General features: G+C 45.7%; 2 protein-coding genes across 3 annotated transcripts; both read right to left on the reverse strand.

The window, feature by feature from the left end:
- Positions 1-2,950: 2,950 nt before the first annotated feature.
- Positions 2,951-9,619, reverse strand: LOC106589832 (uncharacterized). The gene is made up of 7 exons (XM_045691069.2): positions 9,347-9,619; positions 7,693-8,039; positions 7,253-7,486; positions 5,644-7,036; positions 5,401-5,466; positions 5,039-5,286; positions 2,951-4,704 (listed from the first exon to the last, which is right to left on the reverse strand). Exons 2-7 carry the CDS (start codon positions 8,035-8,037, stop codon positions 3,739-3,741), a joined length of 3,252 nt encoding a protein of 1,083 aa, XP_045547025.2. The 5' UTR covers positions 8,038-8,039; positions 9,347-9,619; the 3' UTR covers positions 2,951-3,738.
- Positions 9,620-12,149: 2,530 nt separating this feature from the next.
- LOC106590222 (uncharacterized) lies at positions 12,150-14,862 on the reverse strand. 2 transcript variants are annotated; one of them, XM_014181011.3, is made up of 6 exons: positions 14,729-14,862; positions 13,897-14,074; positions 13,568-13,698; positions 12,931-13,155; positions 12,566-12,694; positions 12,150-12,471 (listed from the first exon to the last, which is right to left on the reverse strand). In XM_014181011.3, the coding sequence occupies exons 2-6, from the start codon at positions 14,063-14,065 to the stop codon at positions 12,427-12,429; spliced, it is 699 nt and encodes a 232-aa protein (XP_014036486.1). In that variant the 5' UTR covers positions 14,066-14,074; positions 14,729-14,862; the 3' UTR covers positions 12,150-12,426. The 2 variants fall into 2 exon arrangements, with proteins under 2 accessions (XP_014036486.1, XP_014036477.1); XM_014181002.3 differs by lacking the exon at positions 14,729-14,862 and adding an exon at positions 14,257-14,506.
- Between the last annotated feature and the right edge of the window lie 1,957 nt (positions 14,863-16,819).

Here is a 16,819-nt window from a genome sequence, read left to right on the forward strand (position 1 = left end):
TATAATACCCCTCTGAGAGAATGCCTTGTCTGCACTCAATCAGTCATCCATTACATTTAGGAAATGGGCGTCGTTCAATACATGGTTTCAATCATTCTGTTTATGGTTGTTTGTTTGCGTTGGTTAGTTACATGACAGATTTATAACCATGAGAGAGAGAGAGAGAGAGTGAGAGAGAGAGTACCGGTTTGGGAAAAAAAGGTGGAAAAATGCTCCCTGCTGATGTCCCCAAGCCGGACATAGCTGACCCATGACAGAGTACCGTGAGAATCCCGGACGTGGAAAAAACTGGTGGCGGTAGCGTTGCTTTAACCTCCAGTCCGCGATGGACAACGTGTCCGTTCTTTCCCTTCAGTGCAGCTGCAAACGGGTGTGGAAATGGAGGCGTGGGTGGAGGGTAAGGGGTGGTGGTGGTGTTGGTGGTGGTGGGGGGGGTGGAGGGTAAGGGGTTGTGGTGGTGTTGGTGGTGGTGGGGGGGTGGAGGGTAAGGGGTTGTGGTGGAGGTGGTGGTGGTGGGGGGGTGGAGGGTAAGGGGTTGTGGTGGTGGTGGTGGTGGTGGGGGGGTGGAGGGTAAGTGGTTGTGGTGGAGGTGTTGGTGGTGGTGGGGGGGAGAGTAAGGGGTTGTGGTGAGAAGGGTGTTGATGGTGGTGGGGGAGTCACTAGCGGTTCTGGGGGGGGGGGGGGGGGGGGGGCAGTCCCCCTGTGACAACAATTTTGGACCCCCTTGTGCCCCCCTAAATGTGGAGTATGAAATCATTTTTACATACATTTTTGCTATCGTTCTTTTTTTACATCCGTCATTAGACAGTGGCAACGATGATGATTATGAACATGGTCTTTTGCCTGCTAATGCCTGCAATGCAGTGAAGAGAATGATATGACAACAATAACGTCTAATGTAACTGGCCCTTCTAACAGTACAACTGGCCCCAGCTTGGCCCCCCCAGTTGAAATGGTCTAGAACCGCCACTGGGGGGGTGGAGGGTAAGGGGTGGTAAAATCATGACAGCTGTGAAACAGGACGTTTAGGTACAATTTTGTGAATGCTGACAGATAATTTCTTCGTTCGAAATGGTGGGATCTATTTGTGTCAGTAAAATTCATTATGCGTGAAATGGCGGTGGAAACGCCTTTATGCGCAAATATTAATATAATAACCATCATATGGAAGTAAACTTGGAGTCACACTATGATATGGTGTGTGGTCCTCCCTGCTACGACTCAGGAACCATGCTGTTTATTAGGCTACAGATGAAATGTGTTATGATGAACTTCACAGGGGGGTGAAAGTGCATGTTGAGGAACTTGATGCTCCTTTCCAAAAAACGTTGTCTTATTCTGGTGACATGATGATCGATGCTTGACTGCTGTTTGACAAAATATTCTCTCTCTTAGCCATAATAATCTCATCATGTAGACTACAGCATACATTACCTGCACTGTGTAGCTGTTGTTGGCTTGAGCGCAAGACCAGAGAAGGCACATTTTCTATTTAATGCAACAGCTTTTGTGTCACAACTATCGGTAGAGTTGAAAATGCGACGGAAACACATTGAACTTTCAATTTTTATTCAGCAGATGAAACCTTAAGCAAAAAATATATGTTTTTGTGCACTACGTCATCACGCACTGATTTTTATCCTCAACAAGTCAGTTTGGTGGAAACACCACTGGTGGGAAAATGTGCATATTGGATGGAAACCTAGTTATTGAGTAGAATAATTATTCTGATAAAGGAAAAGTAACCTTTTCACAACAGAGGCATACAAAGACAAAAGAAAGGTGGTACAGCGAGGAGAGATGATAACACGAGTGAAGAAAATGCAGAAATGGATGAAAATGCTGAAAATAATGTTAGGATGAAGTTTGAACAGTATAAAGCAATCAGAAGAGAAAGCCCCATCGAAACCACCTAGAATGTATTTGTTGCCACCCTACCGACGGTCCTGCACTACTCATGAAGCATATTTACAACTTTTATTATAAAAAAACATAAAATACTGTCAAGTACCATCATACCGTCAAAAATGTTGACGATATCTCCCAGCCCTAGTTGGTGTCCCCCTCAACCCTTTCCCCCAGGTTGGCTGTGTGTCTCCAGCTATCAGGTGGCCAGGAAATGGCTCTACAGTTAGTGCTGTCTCATCTACAGCCATTAAGTTGCCTGATGGGGATACAGTGGTGCAATCAACCGCTACATGCATGGAAGAGGGGAGAGAGGGAAGGGCAAAAAAAGAGCCGGAAATAAGAGAAAAACAGCCACAAGGGCCCTCGTTCCCTCTCCCTTTCTCTCTCTCAGACCCCCCACCACACCCGGTCGTTCTGACACAACAGGAAGGACTGGTTACATAACCCTATTGCCTCTGCCTCTAGCCTCCATCTCTGACGTGCCAACCTGGCCCTGGCTCCCTCCGTGCAGGCCAACAGTGGTGCGCTCCGCGGCATTGTAGATGGGGATGGGCGTAAGCATCTGCCTGTGGTTCCAAAGGGCCAAAGGTTGCATGTTCAAATCCAGTGATATAAAGTTGTTTTTTATATTTTGTTTTAATCCTTGCATTAACCATTCAGAATGAATGCCTAACCTTAAGAATTTGGAGTTAATGCCTGAACTAAACCTCAAACACTTTGAAATTTGACGTTTGAGAAACATGGACGAACGTCTAATTCTGACCTGAGACTGTGAGAGCTTGTAGGGTGAACTACGGAGGCCCCTGAGGATCAGATCACACAGGGGAGGGGTGGGTGGTGTCCTAGACATGCTCTATCCAGTCCTACTGATACAAGAGGCCTGGAGGGTGAGGCAAAGCAGTCTGGGAAATGGAGATAATACCCCTTTCCTCTGCCTCCCCTCTGGGCTTTATTACATATTGCAGGACCAACTTTACATATTGTAACCATGAAGCCATGTTCCATCTGATAGGGGCAAATGAGGCCTTCAAACCCAACTGAATGATATTATCATGCAATGTGTTTTATTAGCATTAATAAAAGCATTAACTATATGCACAATAGTAGTTTTACATTTAAAGAAACCATGTTGAATGTAATTTGTATAATAATGACGTAGCACATGTGAGTTATTTAACAAGTCATAATTGTAACCGCTGGAAAAGAAATACAACAAAACATTAAAGTAGTCAATGAGAACCGATATTTGCTGCAAAACAACTTACACATCAGTATATGTTGTTCAATGTTACCAACATTATGTTCACAGATATACAATGTTACCAACATTATGTTCACAGATATACAATGTTACCAGCATTATGTTCACAGATATACAATGTTACCAACATTATGTTCACAGATATACAATATACAATGTTACCAACATTATGTTTAAGCAATAAAGCCCGAGGAGGTGTGGTATATGGCAAATATACCACGGCTAAGGGCTGTTCTTAGGCACGACGGAACGTGGTATATAGCCGTGGTATATTGGCCATATACCACAAACCCTGAGGTGCCTTATTGCTATTATAAACTGGTTACCAACGTCATTAGAGCAGTAAAAATAAATGTTTGTCATACCCATGGTATATGGTGTGATATACCACGGCTGTTAGCCAATCAGCATTCAGGGCTCGAACCACCCAGTTTATAATCACAGATATATACAACGTCTGCACAGTCGCAATCACCTGTGGATATATATCATAGGTAGAAACCTAGCAAATAATCTCTCATAAAATGCTGTACTGTACATCCATATCGACTTGTGTGGATCTGACTCTCTCACTCGGTTTTCAACACTTTGTCCAAGATTTCTCCCTCGATTCTCCCTGTGGCGTCTGTCTCTTCTGCTGAGTTCTTTGTCTTGCTAAACCTCCTTCTCCCCACCTCAGTGACCACAGATCCAGCAGTGGCCCCTATAGCTCCCCCTATGGGCCCTCCTAAGAACACGCCCACCACCCCACCCAGCAGTGCACCTCCAGCCGTCAGCTTGGGGACCTGACTCGCTCCCGCCCCCACCTTCTCCCACACCGAGCGAAGGAGCGACGAAGACCATGCAGAGGAGGACGAGAGAGAGGGAAGATTTTCCAATTCCATGGCGCTCACACTTTTCTCCGCCTCCTCTCTCGTTCTCTCTATCTCCTCCTCATCCACCTCTTCCTCTGTCTCTCTCAAGGGCTGCATGGAGTAGGAATGAAGTGCTTGTCTCTTCACCTCCCCTTCTCTTCCTCTCCTCTCCCTCACTATCTCCTTCTGTCTCTGTCTCACCCTATCCTCCACCTCCTGGAAGAGAGGACAGGAGAAACACTCTCCTCCTCCCTCTCTCACCATCTGCTCCACCTTCTCCAATAACTCCCCCACACTCCTCTTCCTCTCCTCTTCTCCTCCGCTCCCTCTCTCCATCACATGATACCGATCCCCACATCGTTTAACCAACTCCAACAAATCTCTCCTCTGGCTCGAAATATACTTCTCCACTCCTTCCACTCCCACTTTCCCACTCTCCTTCAGCCGATCGGAGTGAGTGAAGAGGACCAGGGTGTGGGTCCGGACCGCCCCGGGACCAAAGACTTTCTCCAGGGCCCCTAGAGCCTGTAGCTCTGACTGGGCTGGTTGGTCCACAGGGACACAGAGGATGAAGGCGTGGGGGCCAGGGGCCGAGAGGGCCACACAGGACGACAGCTGGGAACGGACCACGTCTGGAGGGTGCTCGGAGCGGAACCAGTCTGGAGTGTCCACCACTGCCACCTGGAGGGAGAGGGAGGATAAAGAAGGGGAGAAGAGGATTTGTTGAGGTCTGAAATGACTGGCATGTAGCTTGTCATTTGAGGTCAATACTATATTGATTTTACTGACGCAAAAGTTCAACTTGACCCCCCCATTTACTGTGAAAGTGTTTAGTCATTAACACTATAACATTCTTAGACACAATACTTGATGGTTTTCCGTTTGAAACAAGTCAAACTGCAGACCTCAATAGAACTCAATAGACCTCAATAGAACTCAATAGAACTCATATTATTCAATGATTAAGAAAATAGAAACCCAATAAAGCTGTAATAATGATTAATCAATCACTAACCCGTCTCCCGGCGACGAGGGCCCTGCTCTTCTGACAGTCCTGAGTGACGGCTGTGGTCATGTCTGGTCGAGACACAAACTCCTCCCGGCCCAGTATGATATTACCTGCTGCACTTTTCCCCGACCCTGACCTACCCAGCAGAACCACACGCAACTCTGACTGGGAGGAGGAGGAGGAGGAGGTGTAGGAGGAGGAGGGTAAAGAGTAGGAGGTTGTCTTCTCTCCAATGCTGTTGATTCTGTGGCAGACTGACAAGGACAGACAGAATGTTTAGATCTCTCTCACATTTAGATGAAATGGGGAAAAGTTAAAGAACACAACAATTGATATTGTTGTGTTACACTGAGAAGTATGTGACTTACAGGTATTAACAACTTTCTGGGCTGGTTTTGCTTCGAGTTCGGACAGCTGTGACAGTATAGCGCCATCTAGAGACAAAAATATAGAATTACAACAGAGGAACACAGTCTAGTGAACAACCCTTCATTACCACACATTACTTTCAGTGTCATAGTAGTTTGTTTGAGCTTGGTTTGAGTAATGGACATAAATATCCATACCGAAGTGTGACTAGTGGACAGTTTCCATACAAAATGGGTCTTTACCTTCAGTCAGATGGAAACTAGGGATCCTCGTGAACAGTGCTGGACCACCATTCTGGGGCTCTGTTGGCTGCTGCTGTGGTGTTGGTGTTGAATGAAGACAGTTAACCAAGGGTTTCACAGTCACTTTCTCTTCCATATCTTCCCCCTCTTCCCTTCTTCTCCTCTCAATCTCTTCTTCTCTTTTCCTCTCCATCTCTTCCCTTCTCCTCTTGATCTCTTCCCTCTCTTCCTCTCTTCTCCTCTCTTTAGCAGAGCTAGGCGTAACCTCTCTTTTCCTGTTTCCCCAATATCTGCGTGTCTCTGTGTTTGTGACGTGTCTAGATTCCAGTTCCCTCTCTCTCTCCCTCGCTTGTTCTTCCACCTTCTCCTTCAGTTCCCTCTCTCTCTCCCTCGCTTGTTCTTCCACCTTCTCCTTCAGTTCCCTCTCTCTCCCCCTCGCTTGTTCTTCCACCTTCTCCTTCAGTTCCCTCTCTCTCCCCCTCGCTTGTTCTTCCACCTTCTCCTTCAGTTCCCTCTCTCTCTCCCTCGCTTGTTCTTCCACCTTCTCCTTCAGTTCCCTCTCTCTCCCCCTCGCTTGTTCTTCCACCTTCTCCTTCAGTTCCCTCTCCCTCCCCCTCACTTGTTCTTCCACCTTCTCCTTCAGTTTCCTCTCTCTCTCCCTTCTCTTCTCCATCCCATCTTTTCTTCTCTTCTCCCACTCTTCCTCTATTTTTCTCTCCATCTCTTCCTTCTCTTTCCTGCTCTTCATTATCTCATCCCTCTCTTTCTTTATCTTCTCCATCTCTTCCTTCCAGTTTTCCATCTCCTCACTCTCTTCCCCTCTCTTGATCTCTTCCCTCTCTACTTCTCTTCTCCTCTCTATAGAAGAGTTAGGTATAACCTCTCTTTTCTGGCTTCCACAATATCTGCGTGTCTCTGTGTTTGTGACGTGTCTAGATTCCAGCACAGTCTCTTTCTCCTCTTTCACCTTGTACCTCTTCAGTTCCCTCTCTCTCTCCCTCGCTTGTTCTTCCACCTTCTCCTTCAGTTCTCTCTCTCTCTCCCTCGCTTGTTCTTCCACCTTCGCCTTCAGTTCTCTCTCTCTCTCCCTCGCTTGTTCTTCCACCTTCTCCTTCAGTTCTCTCTCTCTCTCCCTCGCTTGTTCTTCCACCTTCGCCTTCAGTTCCCTCTCTCTCTCCCTCGCTTGTTCTTCCACCTTCTCCTTCAGTTCCCTCTCTCTCTCCCTCGCTTGTTCTTCCACCTTCGCCTTCAGTTCCCTCTCTCTCTCCCTCGCTTGTTCTTCCACCTTCTCCTTCAGTTCCCTCTCTCTCTCCCTCGCTTGTTCTTCCATCTCTCTCTGCAGGGTGTTTTGTCGTATGTAGTATCCTCTGTTCTTTTGTACCATGTTGTCCACCTGCAATAAAGCACAGTGCCTCAAATATAAAATACCAACTGGGTGGTTATACGTATTTGCAACATTCCGTGGACATAGTAATAAAGTATTTAAAAGTGATGTGTCAATAAAGTGGGTGGGTCCTACAAATTGACAGTAGAAGCACATACAGGCACTACATCAATTGGATCCATTGTTATCATTATCATTATAAGATGGGATGGTTGTCATGGTTACCTTCTCCAGCAGCTCCCTGACCTGCTCCCTGTCCTGCGGTCGGCGGTTGTTGATGACGTGGTATTGGCCCCCACACCTGTCAATCACCTCCCTGAGCCCAGGGTCCTCTCCCTCCAGGTACTGTCCCGCCCCCCGGCCCATCAGGTAGTCTCCACAGGTGAACAGCACCAGGGTGTGTTTCAACACCCCCTCCCCAAACACCTCCTCCAGCTCAGCGGGCACTCTGCGCTCCACCTGGATCAATTAGAACCATGCAAATAGATGGTATTCATAAGCACAATGTGCATCATTAAGTCAAACAAAAGGAAATAACACAGAACATAGAGACTGTTCAAGGCTCACAACACCATAGTAAAACTACATGACAAAACACCAGAGACACAATAACAAAGAAACTTCTCTGAACGACCTCTGAACGATTAGAGAACTATTAGACTCACCTCAGTGAACTGGCCGACAGGAACCAGCAGCAGGAAGGCGTGTGGCCCCGGGGCAGCCAGCTCAAGTGCCCTCTCTGTCTCCTTCCTCACCCCAGCCTCCATGTGGCCCCCGCTCCAGTACCAGCGAGGGGCCTCCACCACAGTCAACCTCCGGCCCTCAGAGGCCCCACGCCTCAGCTGGCAAAGCCTGGGGGAAGAACCAGAGGCGAAGGGAGAGCCGGAGGAGGCTTGGCCCAGGAGGGTGTCTCCTGACAGGGTCTTGCCACAGCCGATGGTCCCTAGGAGGACCAGGCGGAGCTCTGGCTCTGTAGTTCCGGCGTGGCTGCCGGGGAGGACGTCAGTCATAGCTGAAAGAGAGAGAGATTGGTTACAGATACTGAAGAGGTATTACTTACAGTATACCTGATGGCGAAGTAGATGTTCATTTGCGTGAATGACTTTGTTCTCCATACCACTAGTTATCAGCATGGGAATAACATGTAAGGGTGTGTGTCTTTGTGTGTAGCCGCTGGCTTCTCTCTCACACCCAGTCTGTCTAACTGCCATGATTAACACACCTGAAAGTTAAACTGGAAATGTGGGCTGGGTTGCCTCCTGTCTTAACCTAGGTCAGTCATCCTATGACAATTATAATTCAAAAGATAATCCAGAAGAGATGTTACAAATAAATGCTTACTGTCAGTGAACATCTTTGAAGTTGTGTGTCTGGTGTGTGTGTATCTATCTTTCAATTGTAATGTGCGTATCAGAAATGCAAAGATTCAAGTTACAGGTGAGGTATTTTTGGTGTTCACTGATCTACCTATGTAGTGTCAATCTTTCCCTCCTCCTCTATTCTCTCTGTTCTCTCCCCATCTCTCTTTCCTTGTGTGTGTGTATGCATCATGTGCATGGGTGACCAATTTCCAGCCACACCACCACACCCCTGCCAGGCCTGTCCAACTACATACCTCTGTCAGGTCTGTCCAACTACACACCCTTGCCAGGTCTGTCCAACTACATACCCCTGCCAGGTCTGTCCAACTACACACCCCTGTCAGGTCTGTCCAACTACACACCCCTGCCAGGTCTGTCCAACTACATACCCCTGCCAGGTCTGTCCAACTACACACCCCTGCCAGGTCTGTCCAACTACATACCCCTGCCAGGCCTGTCCAACTACATACCCCTGCCAGGCCTGTCCAACTACATACCCCTGCCAGGCCTGTCCAACTACATACCCCTGCCAGGACTGTCCAACTACATACCCCTGCCAGGACTGTCCAACTACATACCCCTGCCAGGACTGTCCAACTACATACCCCTGCCAGGCCTGTCCAACTACATTCTGTTTAGAACAGCGTGTGGAGCAGTACTCAAACACAAAATGTACACTGCATGCTCATAGTAACAGAACATAAAAAACGTACAAACAGTACGACATATACAGCATGTACTTCAGTTAGATACGCCCCGACAACATGTTGTTTATAACCACAGATGACCATATCCTGTCAACTCCTAACTCCTATTCTCCTAGCAGCGAAAGAAGAAGAAATTCAAGGCGTTTAAATACCTTATATTCCATGATATGTTTAGTTTTAAGAACCCCTCCTTGACCTACATACACAGTACGCACATCAACCAACTAAATCTACTGAGGTGTCACCCTTACCCAGATGGGAGTTTGTTGGAATGGGTTGCTGGGTTTTCTGTCTGTATCCCTGTACTTCTTCTCCTTCCTTTTCTCAGATGAACCCAATCGCTTTGAACCGACTTGTCTCTTCTATACAACCCTTCTCACCTCTTTCAGTCTGTTATGGCAACATCTATCCTTCCTCATCTACCTCTAAATACGGCCAAACTACATGGATAAAGGAGTGTCAGTATCAGTGAGTCACCTGTCTACCTAGTACACACTCCCTTTCTCTGTCACACGCACGCTGAAACACACCAACATTCTCTGGCTCTATTGTTCAGAGGCTACCAGGTATTCCATGGAGGCGGAGGTTTAAACAGTGACACTCATGCCAAACTTTCACCACAGCCAATGAGGGGTACATGGGTGGCGATGGCCTACGATGGAGAGAGTGGGTAACAATCTACAGTACCAGTCAAAAGTTTGGACACCTCATTCAAGAGTTTTTCTTTATTTTTACTATTTTCTCCAATGTAGAATAATAGTGGACAACAATACCAGCAGATAACACATACAGAATCATGTAGTAGCCAAAAAGTGTTAAACAAATCAAAACATATAGCCACCCTTTGCCTTGATGACAGGTTTGCACTCTTGGCATTCTCTCAACCAGCTTCATGAGGAATGCTTTTCCAACAGTCTTGAATGAGTTCCCACATGTGCTGAGCATTTGTTGGCTGCTTTTTCTTCACTCTGCGTTCCAACTCATCCCAATCCATCTCAGTTGGGTTGAGGTTGGGTGATTGTGGAGGCCAAGTTATATGATGCAGCACTCCATCACTCTCTTTCTTGGTCAAATAGCCCTCACACAGCCTGGAGGTGTGTTTGGGGTCATTGTCCTGTTCCTTCACGGTGGGAACCACACATGTGGAGATCATCCGTTCACCTACTCTGCGTCTCACAAAGACACGGCGGTTGGAACCAAACATCTCAAATTTGGATTCATCAGACCAAAGGACAGATTTCCACTGGTCTAATGTCCATTGCTCATGTTTCTTGGCCCAAGCAAGTCTCTTCTTATTGGTGTCCTTTAGTAGTGGTTTCTTTGCAGCAATTCGACCGTGAAGGTCTGATACACACAGTCTCCTCTGAACAGTTGATACTGAGATGTGTTACTTGAACTCTCTGAACCATTTATTTGGGCTGCAATTTCTGAGGCTGGTAACTCTAATGAACTTATCCTCTGCAGCAGAGGTAAATATGGGTCTTCCATTCCTGTGGTGGTCCTCATGAGAGCCAGTTTCATCATAGCACTTGATGGTTTTTGCAACTGCACTTGAAGAAACTTTCAAAGTTGTTGAATTTTTCCAGATTGACTGACCTTCTTGTCTTAAAGTAATGATGGACTGTCATTTCTCTTTGCTTATTTGAGCTGTTCTTGCCATAATATGGACTTGGGCTATCTTCTGTATACCACCCCTACCTTGTCACAACACAACTGATAGGTTCAAACACATTAAGGAAAGAAATTCCAGAAATGAACTTTTAACAAGGCAGGTAAGGGTCCGGCTAGAGGTTCTTTACCAGTCGGCCATCAGATTTGCCACCAATGCTCCTTATAGGAAACATCACTGCACTCTACACTTCTCTGTAAACTGGTCGTCTCTGTATACCCGTCGCAAGACCCACTGGTTGATGGTTATTTACAAAACCCTCTTAGGCCTCACTCCTCCCTATCTGAGATACCTACTGCAGCCCTCATCCTCCACATACAACACCCGTTCTGCCAGTCACATTCTGTTAATCAAGGCAAAGGGTAGAAACCTTGAAGAATCTCCAATATATTTTGATTTAAAACTTTTTGGGTTACTACATGATTCCATGTGTTATTTCAGTTTAGTCTTCACTATTATTCCACAATATAGTAAAATAGTAAATAAAGAAAAAGCCCGGAATGAGTCCAAACTTTTGACTGGTACTGTATATGTGATGGTACATTATGAGCTAGATTAGTTGTACAGGTATGGTTGAACATCTGGGGCGTGCCCAGCAGGATGCAACATTTTGGAATGTTCAGAGAAATAGGCTGTGTAGAACAAACATGCCTCTGACATGTAAAACAAGGAATCACATTGGCTCTATTCATTACATTTTACATTTAAGTCATTTAGCAGACGCTCTTATCCAGAGCGACTTACAAATTGGTGCATTCACCTTATGATATCCAGTGGAACAACCACTTTACAATAGTGCATCTAAATCTTTTAAGGGGGGGGGGGGGGGGGGTAGAAGGATTACTTTATCCTATCCTAGGTATTCCTTAAAGAGGTGGGGTTTCAGGTGTCTCCGGAAGGTGGTGATTGACTCCGCTGTCCTGGCGTCATGAGGGAGCTTGTTCCACCATTGGGGTGCCAGAGCAGCGAACAGTTTTGACTGGGCTGAGCGGGAACTGTGCTTCCTCAGAGGTAGGGAGGCGAGCAGGCCAGAGGTGGATGAACGCATTTCTAGTCGATCTGCAACATTCAACAACTTCTGGCAAATGAACGTGGCCCTGGAAAATTATACCCAAGTAGCAAGATACCCACTGCAGTGTTTTACAGTTCTAGACCCAAACCAGAAGAAGCACTCCAGCGCCTCCGGCATTGTCTGACATATCCAGTCAGTCTAAAAATATGTGGCCGTTGTGAGAACAGACACTGCCAGTCTTATGTGATGAGTCAGAGCTCAAGAAGTGGAAATGATTCTCTTAAATAATCAAAGTATTTAATCTGGAACAATAATTCAAGAACCGTTGATTAGAAGCTCTTGCCAAGCCAAGTTAGAAAAATATCAAAACGAGTGCATGAACAAAACACGTTTTAATTGAACAAATAAAACAATGAAACTAAACAAATGGTTTATCTTTCAAAATTCAATATGAACCCAGATAACTTTGGACACAGGTAAAGTAGAGTGCTCCGTGCAGATTGGGACGTTCGCGTAAGCCCCTCTTAAAACAAATGGCTTATTTTTCCCCCATCCCTTCAAAAGGCCCCAAACAGACAGGAAGGAACATCTTTTCAAAGTATGACAACTTCCTGCTTGCCCTGGTTAAGGCTCTTCTCATCAGACAGACTTCACAAACCAGGCATCACATAGGCAATGTTGTCCAGAGTCTTTGCCTAGAAGAAAGACAGGGATAATAGAAGAAGTTGGTGGTGAGAGTCCTAATCATTTAACAGCTACTGAATGTGTGTGTGTGTGTGTAAGCCTCACCAGTGTGTGTGAGTGTGAAGGGCAGCTGCGTAGCTCAGGGACCAGAGAGGTGAGACAGGCCAGGGGAGCCAGGGCACACAGTAGAGAGTCCAGTAACACAGACAGACTACCTGACACTGCCATCATCTCCTAGAGAGAGAGAACAAGAGAGACAGAGACAGAGAGAGAGAGACAGGGAAAGAGACACAGAAATAAAGGGAGCGTCAGGGCGAAAGAGAGCGAGAGAGAGAGAGAGTGGTAGAAACAGACAGACCGATTCATCAAACTATCAGCAATTTCAATCAAACAATGCTTGCATTACATGTCCGTATTCAGTAGCCTTTCAGTGTGAGGACAATGAAGCCAACAGTGTTCAACCAGCCCACCTTAGTTCCCTGAAGCCGGTGGCCAATGTGAGACAGGGATTCCCCCAGCAGCTGTAGGTGGGCCGCCGCGTTCACTGGGTCTACCTCAGGCCCTGTCAACATGGGTGAGTCTGTGGCATCAGGGGTCATGAGACTACAACTAGCTGTAGAGGCCTCTGCTCTTATCTGGTTCTGCTGGTCGTCCATGTACATCCAGAACGATGGCATGGGAGACTCCTCCCTACTCTGGAAGAGGAGCGGGAAAAAGAAACCAGGGATGAGTAAGAAGCAGAAAAGATCAGTGGAAGGAAACTTACCAAGCACTGCCCTCTGCTGTCCATTTTACACAATAACACCTAGAAGCTGCACTTTTAGACAGATCTAGGATCAGTACACCCTCCCTATATCCTTAACATTAATCACTAGTGGGGAAATGCTAGACATAACTTAGGTCAGTGTCTAGAGGGCAACTTGGTCTTCCTCTTACTATCTATCTACAGAAAGAGGCCTTAGTCCCCAGGTGAATCTCAATTGTATTTTTGTTGATTCCTTGTATCCTCTCTCCTTGACTCCTTCTTAAACCTCATTAGAGGAGAACGTCTGAGGCTGCAAGGAATCAAGGACATAAAATGGAGACTCACCCCACCTATTCACTCACTTCCTCAATTCTCTCCCCCTCTGTCAACCATTGGTCTGGTGATTCACAGGTCTGGTGGTCGTACTGGTGATGGGAGAGAACATACAACTCCGGTCCTGCACTGCCATTGGTCCAACTGTGGGTGTGGTCACCTGTAGAGAGTAAGGAAAGGATGCAGCACCAATGAGATTGAGCCAAAATTACAGGGAGACTTGCGTCCCAAATGGCACCCTATTCCTTACATAGTGCTCCAGTTTTGACCATGGTCAAAAGTAGTGCACTATGTAGGGAATAGGGTGCCATTGCTCCACATTTCATAGTCATGCTCACTATGTAGCCACGTTCCAAACCTGCATGTCTCTTCTTCTTGTATGACTTCTTGCATTTGCGTTCTTTGACAAGTTGTTCCTCGTCCGCCACGAGGTCATCATCCTCATCCTCCTCTCTCAGGAAATCTTTGTAGGATCTTTTCTTCTCTCTCTGACTGCGGCTGGTCACAAGGCCCACCTCTCCCTCCATCTTCTACACCTGGGAAAGAGAGGCAGTAATATAGACATCAAAATCGATGCACATTACATGATACAATGTATAGGTTCAAATATACTGAATAGGCTACTATTGCAAAGAATCTGCTGGGGCACACTGGCAAGAATATGCATTTGAACCTCCTAAAAGGTGCATTCTACCACCTCTAAACAAACACTGCCTACCTGCTCCGCACAAATGTAAACGTAGTACGGAGGTGGCTATGTTGCTCAACAGCTCGCGGTATCTTCGATTATGAAATAGCTATGTGTTTTTCAACAACGAATTGGTAGCAGATCAAGATAGCTCCGTTTTGGCTTTCCGATGTGTCGACAAAGAACTGATGGACCATCTCCAAACTTCACCCACCGCTTGTCGCCATCTTTGAAGAGTTCAAAGTTTGCTGCGCTGGATAACGCACCCGGTGGGTGGAGGCGCGTGCTTTACGTAAAATGAGACATTGGCCTATACTTGTCATAGGGTAACAATAAAGTATTATTGGTGAAAGTATTATTTGCAAAACACTGCAATGTATGTTACAATTTTGCCGTGTGATAAAAATCATATGTTTTTACTCACAGACTGTCAGGCTAGCCTACTCTACTCAATTTATGGGTGATAAATCGTTGCTCCATAATTTCCTGAATTTGAAGTCACCTTCGCTGGCTGATGATTTCAACACCATTGGAATGCGAGTCCCTTCTGGTACAAGTTCCGCGGACTCATGTTCAGGAAATGGTCGAATCGTTCTCACCCCATTTGCTCCCCCTTCCCTCACGTCCACATAGTCGCTGAATCACGATAAGCGTTCAAAGCAATATTTTTTTTATCGCTGACTGCTTCGGCATGAAAATCACGTCCTAAACGTTTATGGCCAATTATTTTATTGCTACAATTTGGCACACCAGTTATACGCAATCTATATATTTGGCTGCATTGTTGCAGACTTGCAGGTTGCAACAAAGTTACAGTTATGGATTATTCTCCATTAAATAAATGAATCTTTAAACCAAATCTTATTGCATCAAAATCGAATAATTATACCCTTATAAACCATATTAACAATATCATTCATATATGAATCATCAACTGATATTAGACCTAAGAGGGAATTAAATAGTAATAGCAGTATGTGATACATCATTGCCAAAGTGCCACTGCCATTTCCAGGCCTGATTGAGTGCTTTGTTGTGACAGAGAGAGGGAGATTGAATTTGGCAGTCAGAGATAAGTCAAACAGCATAGCAGCACACTGTGTGTACAGAAACAGTGGAGAGTATTTAGGTTACACTGTTAACAATTAAACCAACAGGTTTGTATGAATCTCTCTTTACCCATTTTAATTGAATGGTTGCAGGTAGAATCTTTTTGGTTCCAAGTAGGCTAGAACCCTTTTGGGTTCCATGTAGATCCCTTTCCATAGAAGGTTCTACATGGAACCCAAAGGTGTTCTACCTGGAACCAAAAAGGTTATCCAATGAGGACAGCCGAAGAACCCTTTTGGAACCCTTTGTTCTAAGAGTGTATTTGGACTGTGGACTTGAAGTTCACTGTGTCTGTGACTCTGTCTTATTTTAGCTAGACATTGCACTTGAACATCAGGAGAGTGCAATGTCAGCGAGTCCATTATGAAATGTTGCTGTATCAGCAAGTAATGACACATAAACCACAATGTGATTTGTACATTGGGTAATTGTTCTTACCTCTTCTGCATTTAGTGTTGGGGAATTTACAGTATTTCACGAGTTTATGGAAAATGTATTCAATCACATGTATTTCATTACCTTTTTTTAAATATTTATAATACATATGTATATATATATATAATGGACAGTAAACCATACATAATTGACCCACAAAGAGCCAACTAGCGAACTTCAAGTAGCAAACTTGAATCATCAAACATTAGATTACTACCACTTCTTGACAAAACACACCATAGTCATGTGATTGTGTTGTGTAGTTTACACAGAGTCCGGATTTCAACACTCCTCCCTCTGCTCCCCAGAGTGCTGAAGTTACACTGTCATGTTTAGTTAGTGCTGACTTCTGATCCCTCCTCCACCATTCCAAGTTGTTCCTAAAGTTGCTCTGTCATGATTAGTCCTAGTCCCTCCATACTCCCCAGTTGTCCATTGCTATTCCCTCACTCCTCCCTCTTCGTTCCAGGGTGGTAAAAAAGTTAGTCATGTTTACTCTTGGTCCCCCCTCCCTCCAGTTTCCATTTATATTCCTAAAGTTGCGCTGTCATGTTAAGCGCTGGTCCCGCCCTCCAGTTTTCATTTATATTCCTAAAGTTGCCCTGTCATGTTAAGCGTGGGTCCCTCCTCCCTGCAGTTTTCCATTTCTATCCCTAAAGTTGCCTTGTCATGTTAAGCGTGGGTCCCTCCTCCCTCCAGTTTTCCATTTCTATCCCTAAAGTTGCCTTGTCATGTTAAGCGTGGGTCCCTCCTCCCTCCAGTTTTCCATTTCTATCCCTAAAGTTGCCTTGTCATGTTAAGCGTGGGTCCCTCCTCCCTCCAGTTTTCCATTTCTATCCCTAAAGTTGCCTTGTCATGTTAAGCGTGGGTCCCTCCTCCCTCCAGTTTTCCATTTCTATCCCTAAAGTTGCCTTGTCATGTTAAGCGTGGGTCCATCCTCCCTCCAGTTTTCCATTACTAGTATTCCTAAAGTTGCCCTGTCATGTTTAGTCCTAGTCCCTCCCTCCACAATGTTCCCATAGCTGTTCCTAGCAGAGCTGTTGTTGAG

Source organism: Salmo salar, chromosome 12 (assembly GCF_965601325.2).
Source record: "Salmo salar chromosome 12, fSalSal1, whole genome shotgun sequence".
NCBI lineage: Eukaryota > Metazoa > Chordata > Actinopteri > Salmoniformes > Salmonidae > Salmo > Salmo salar.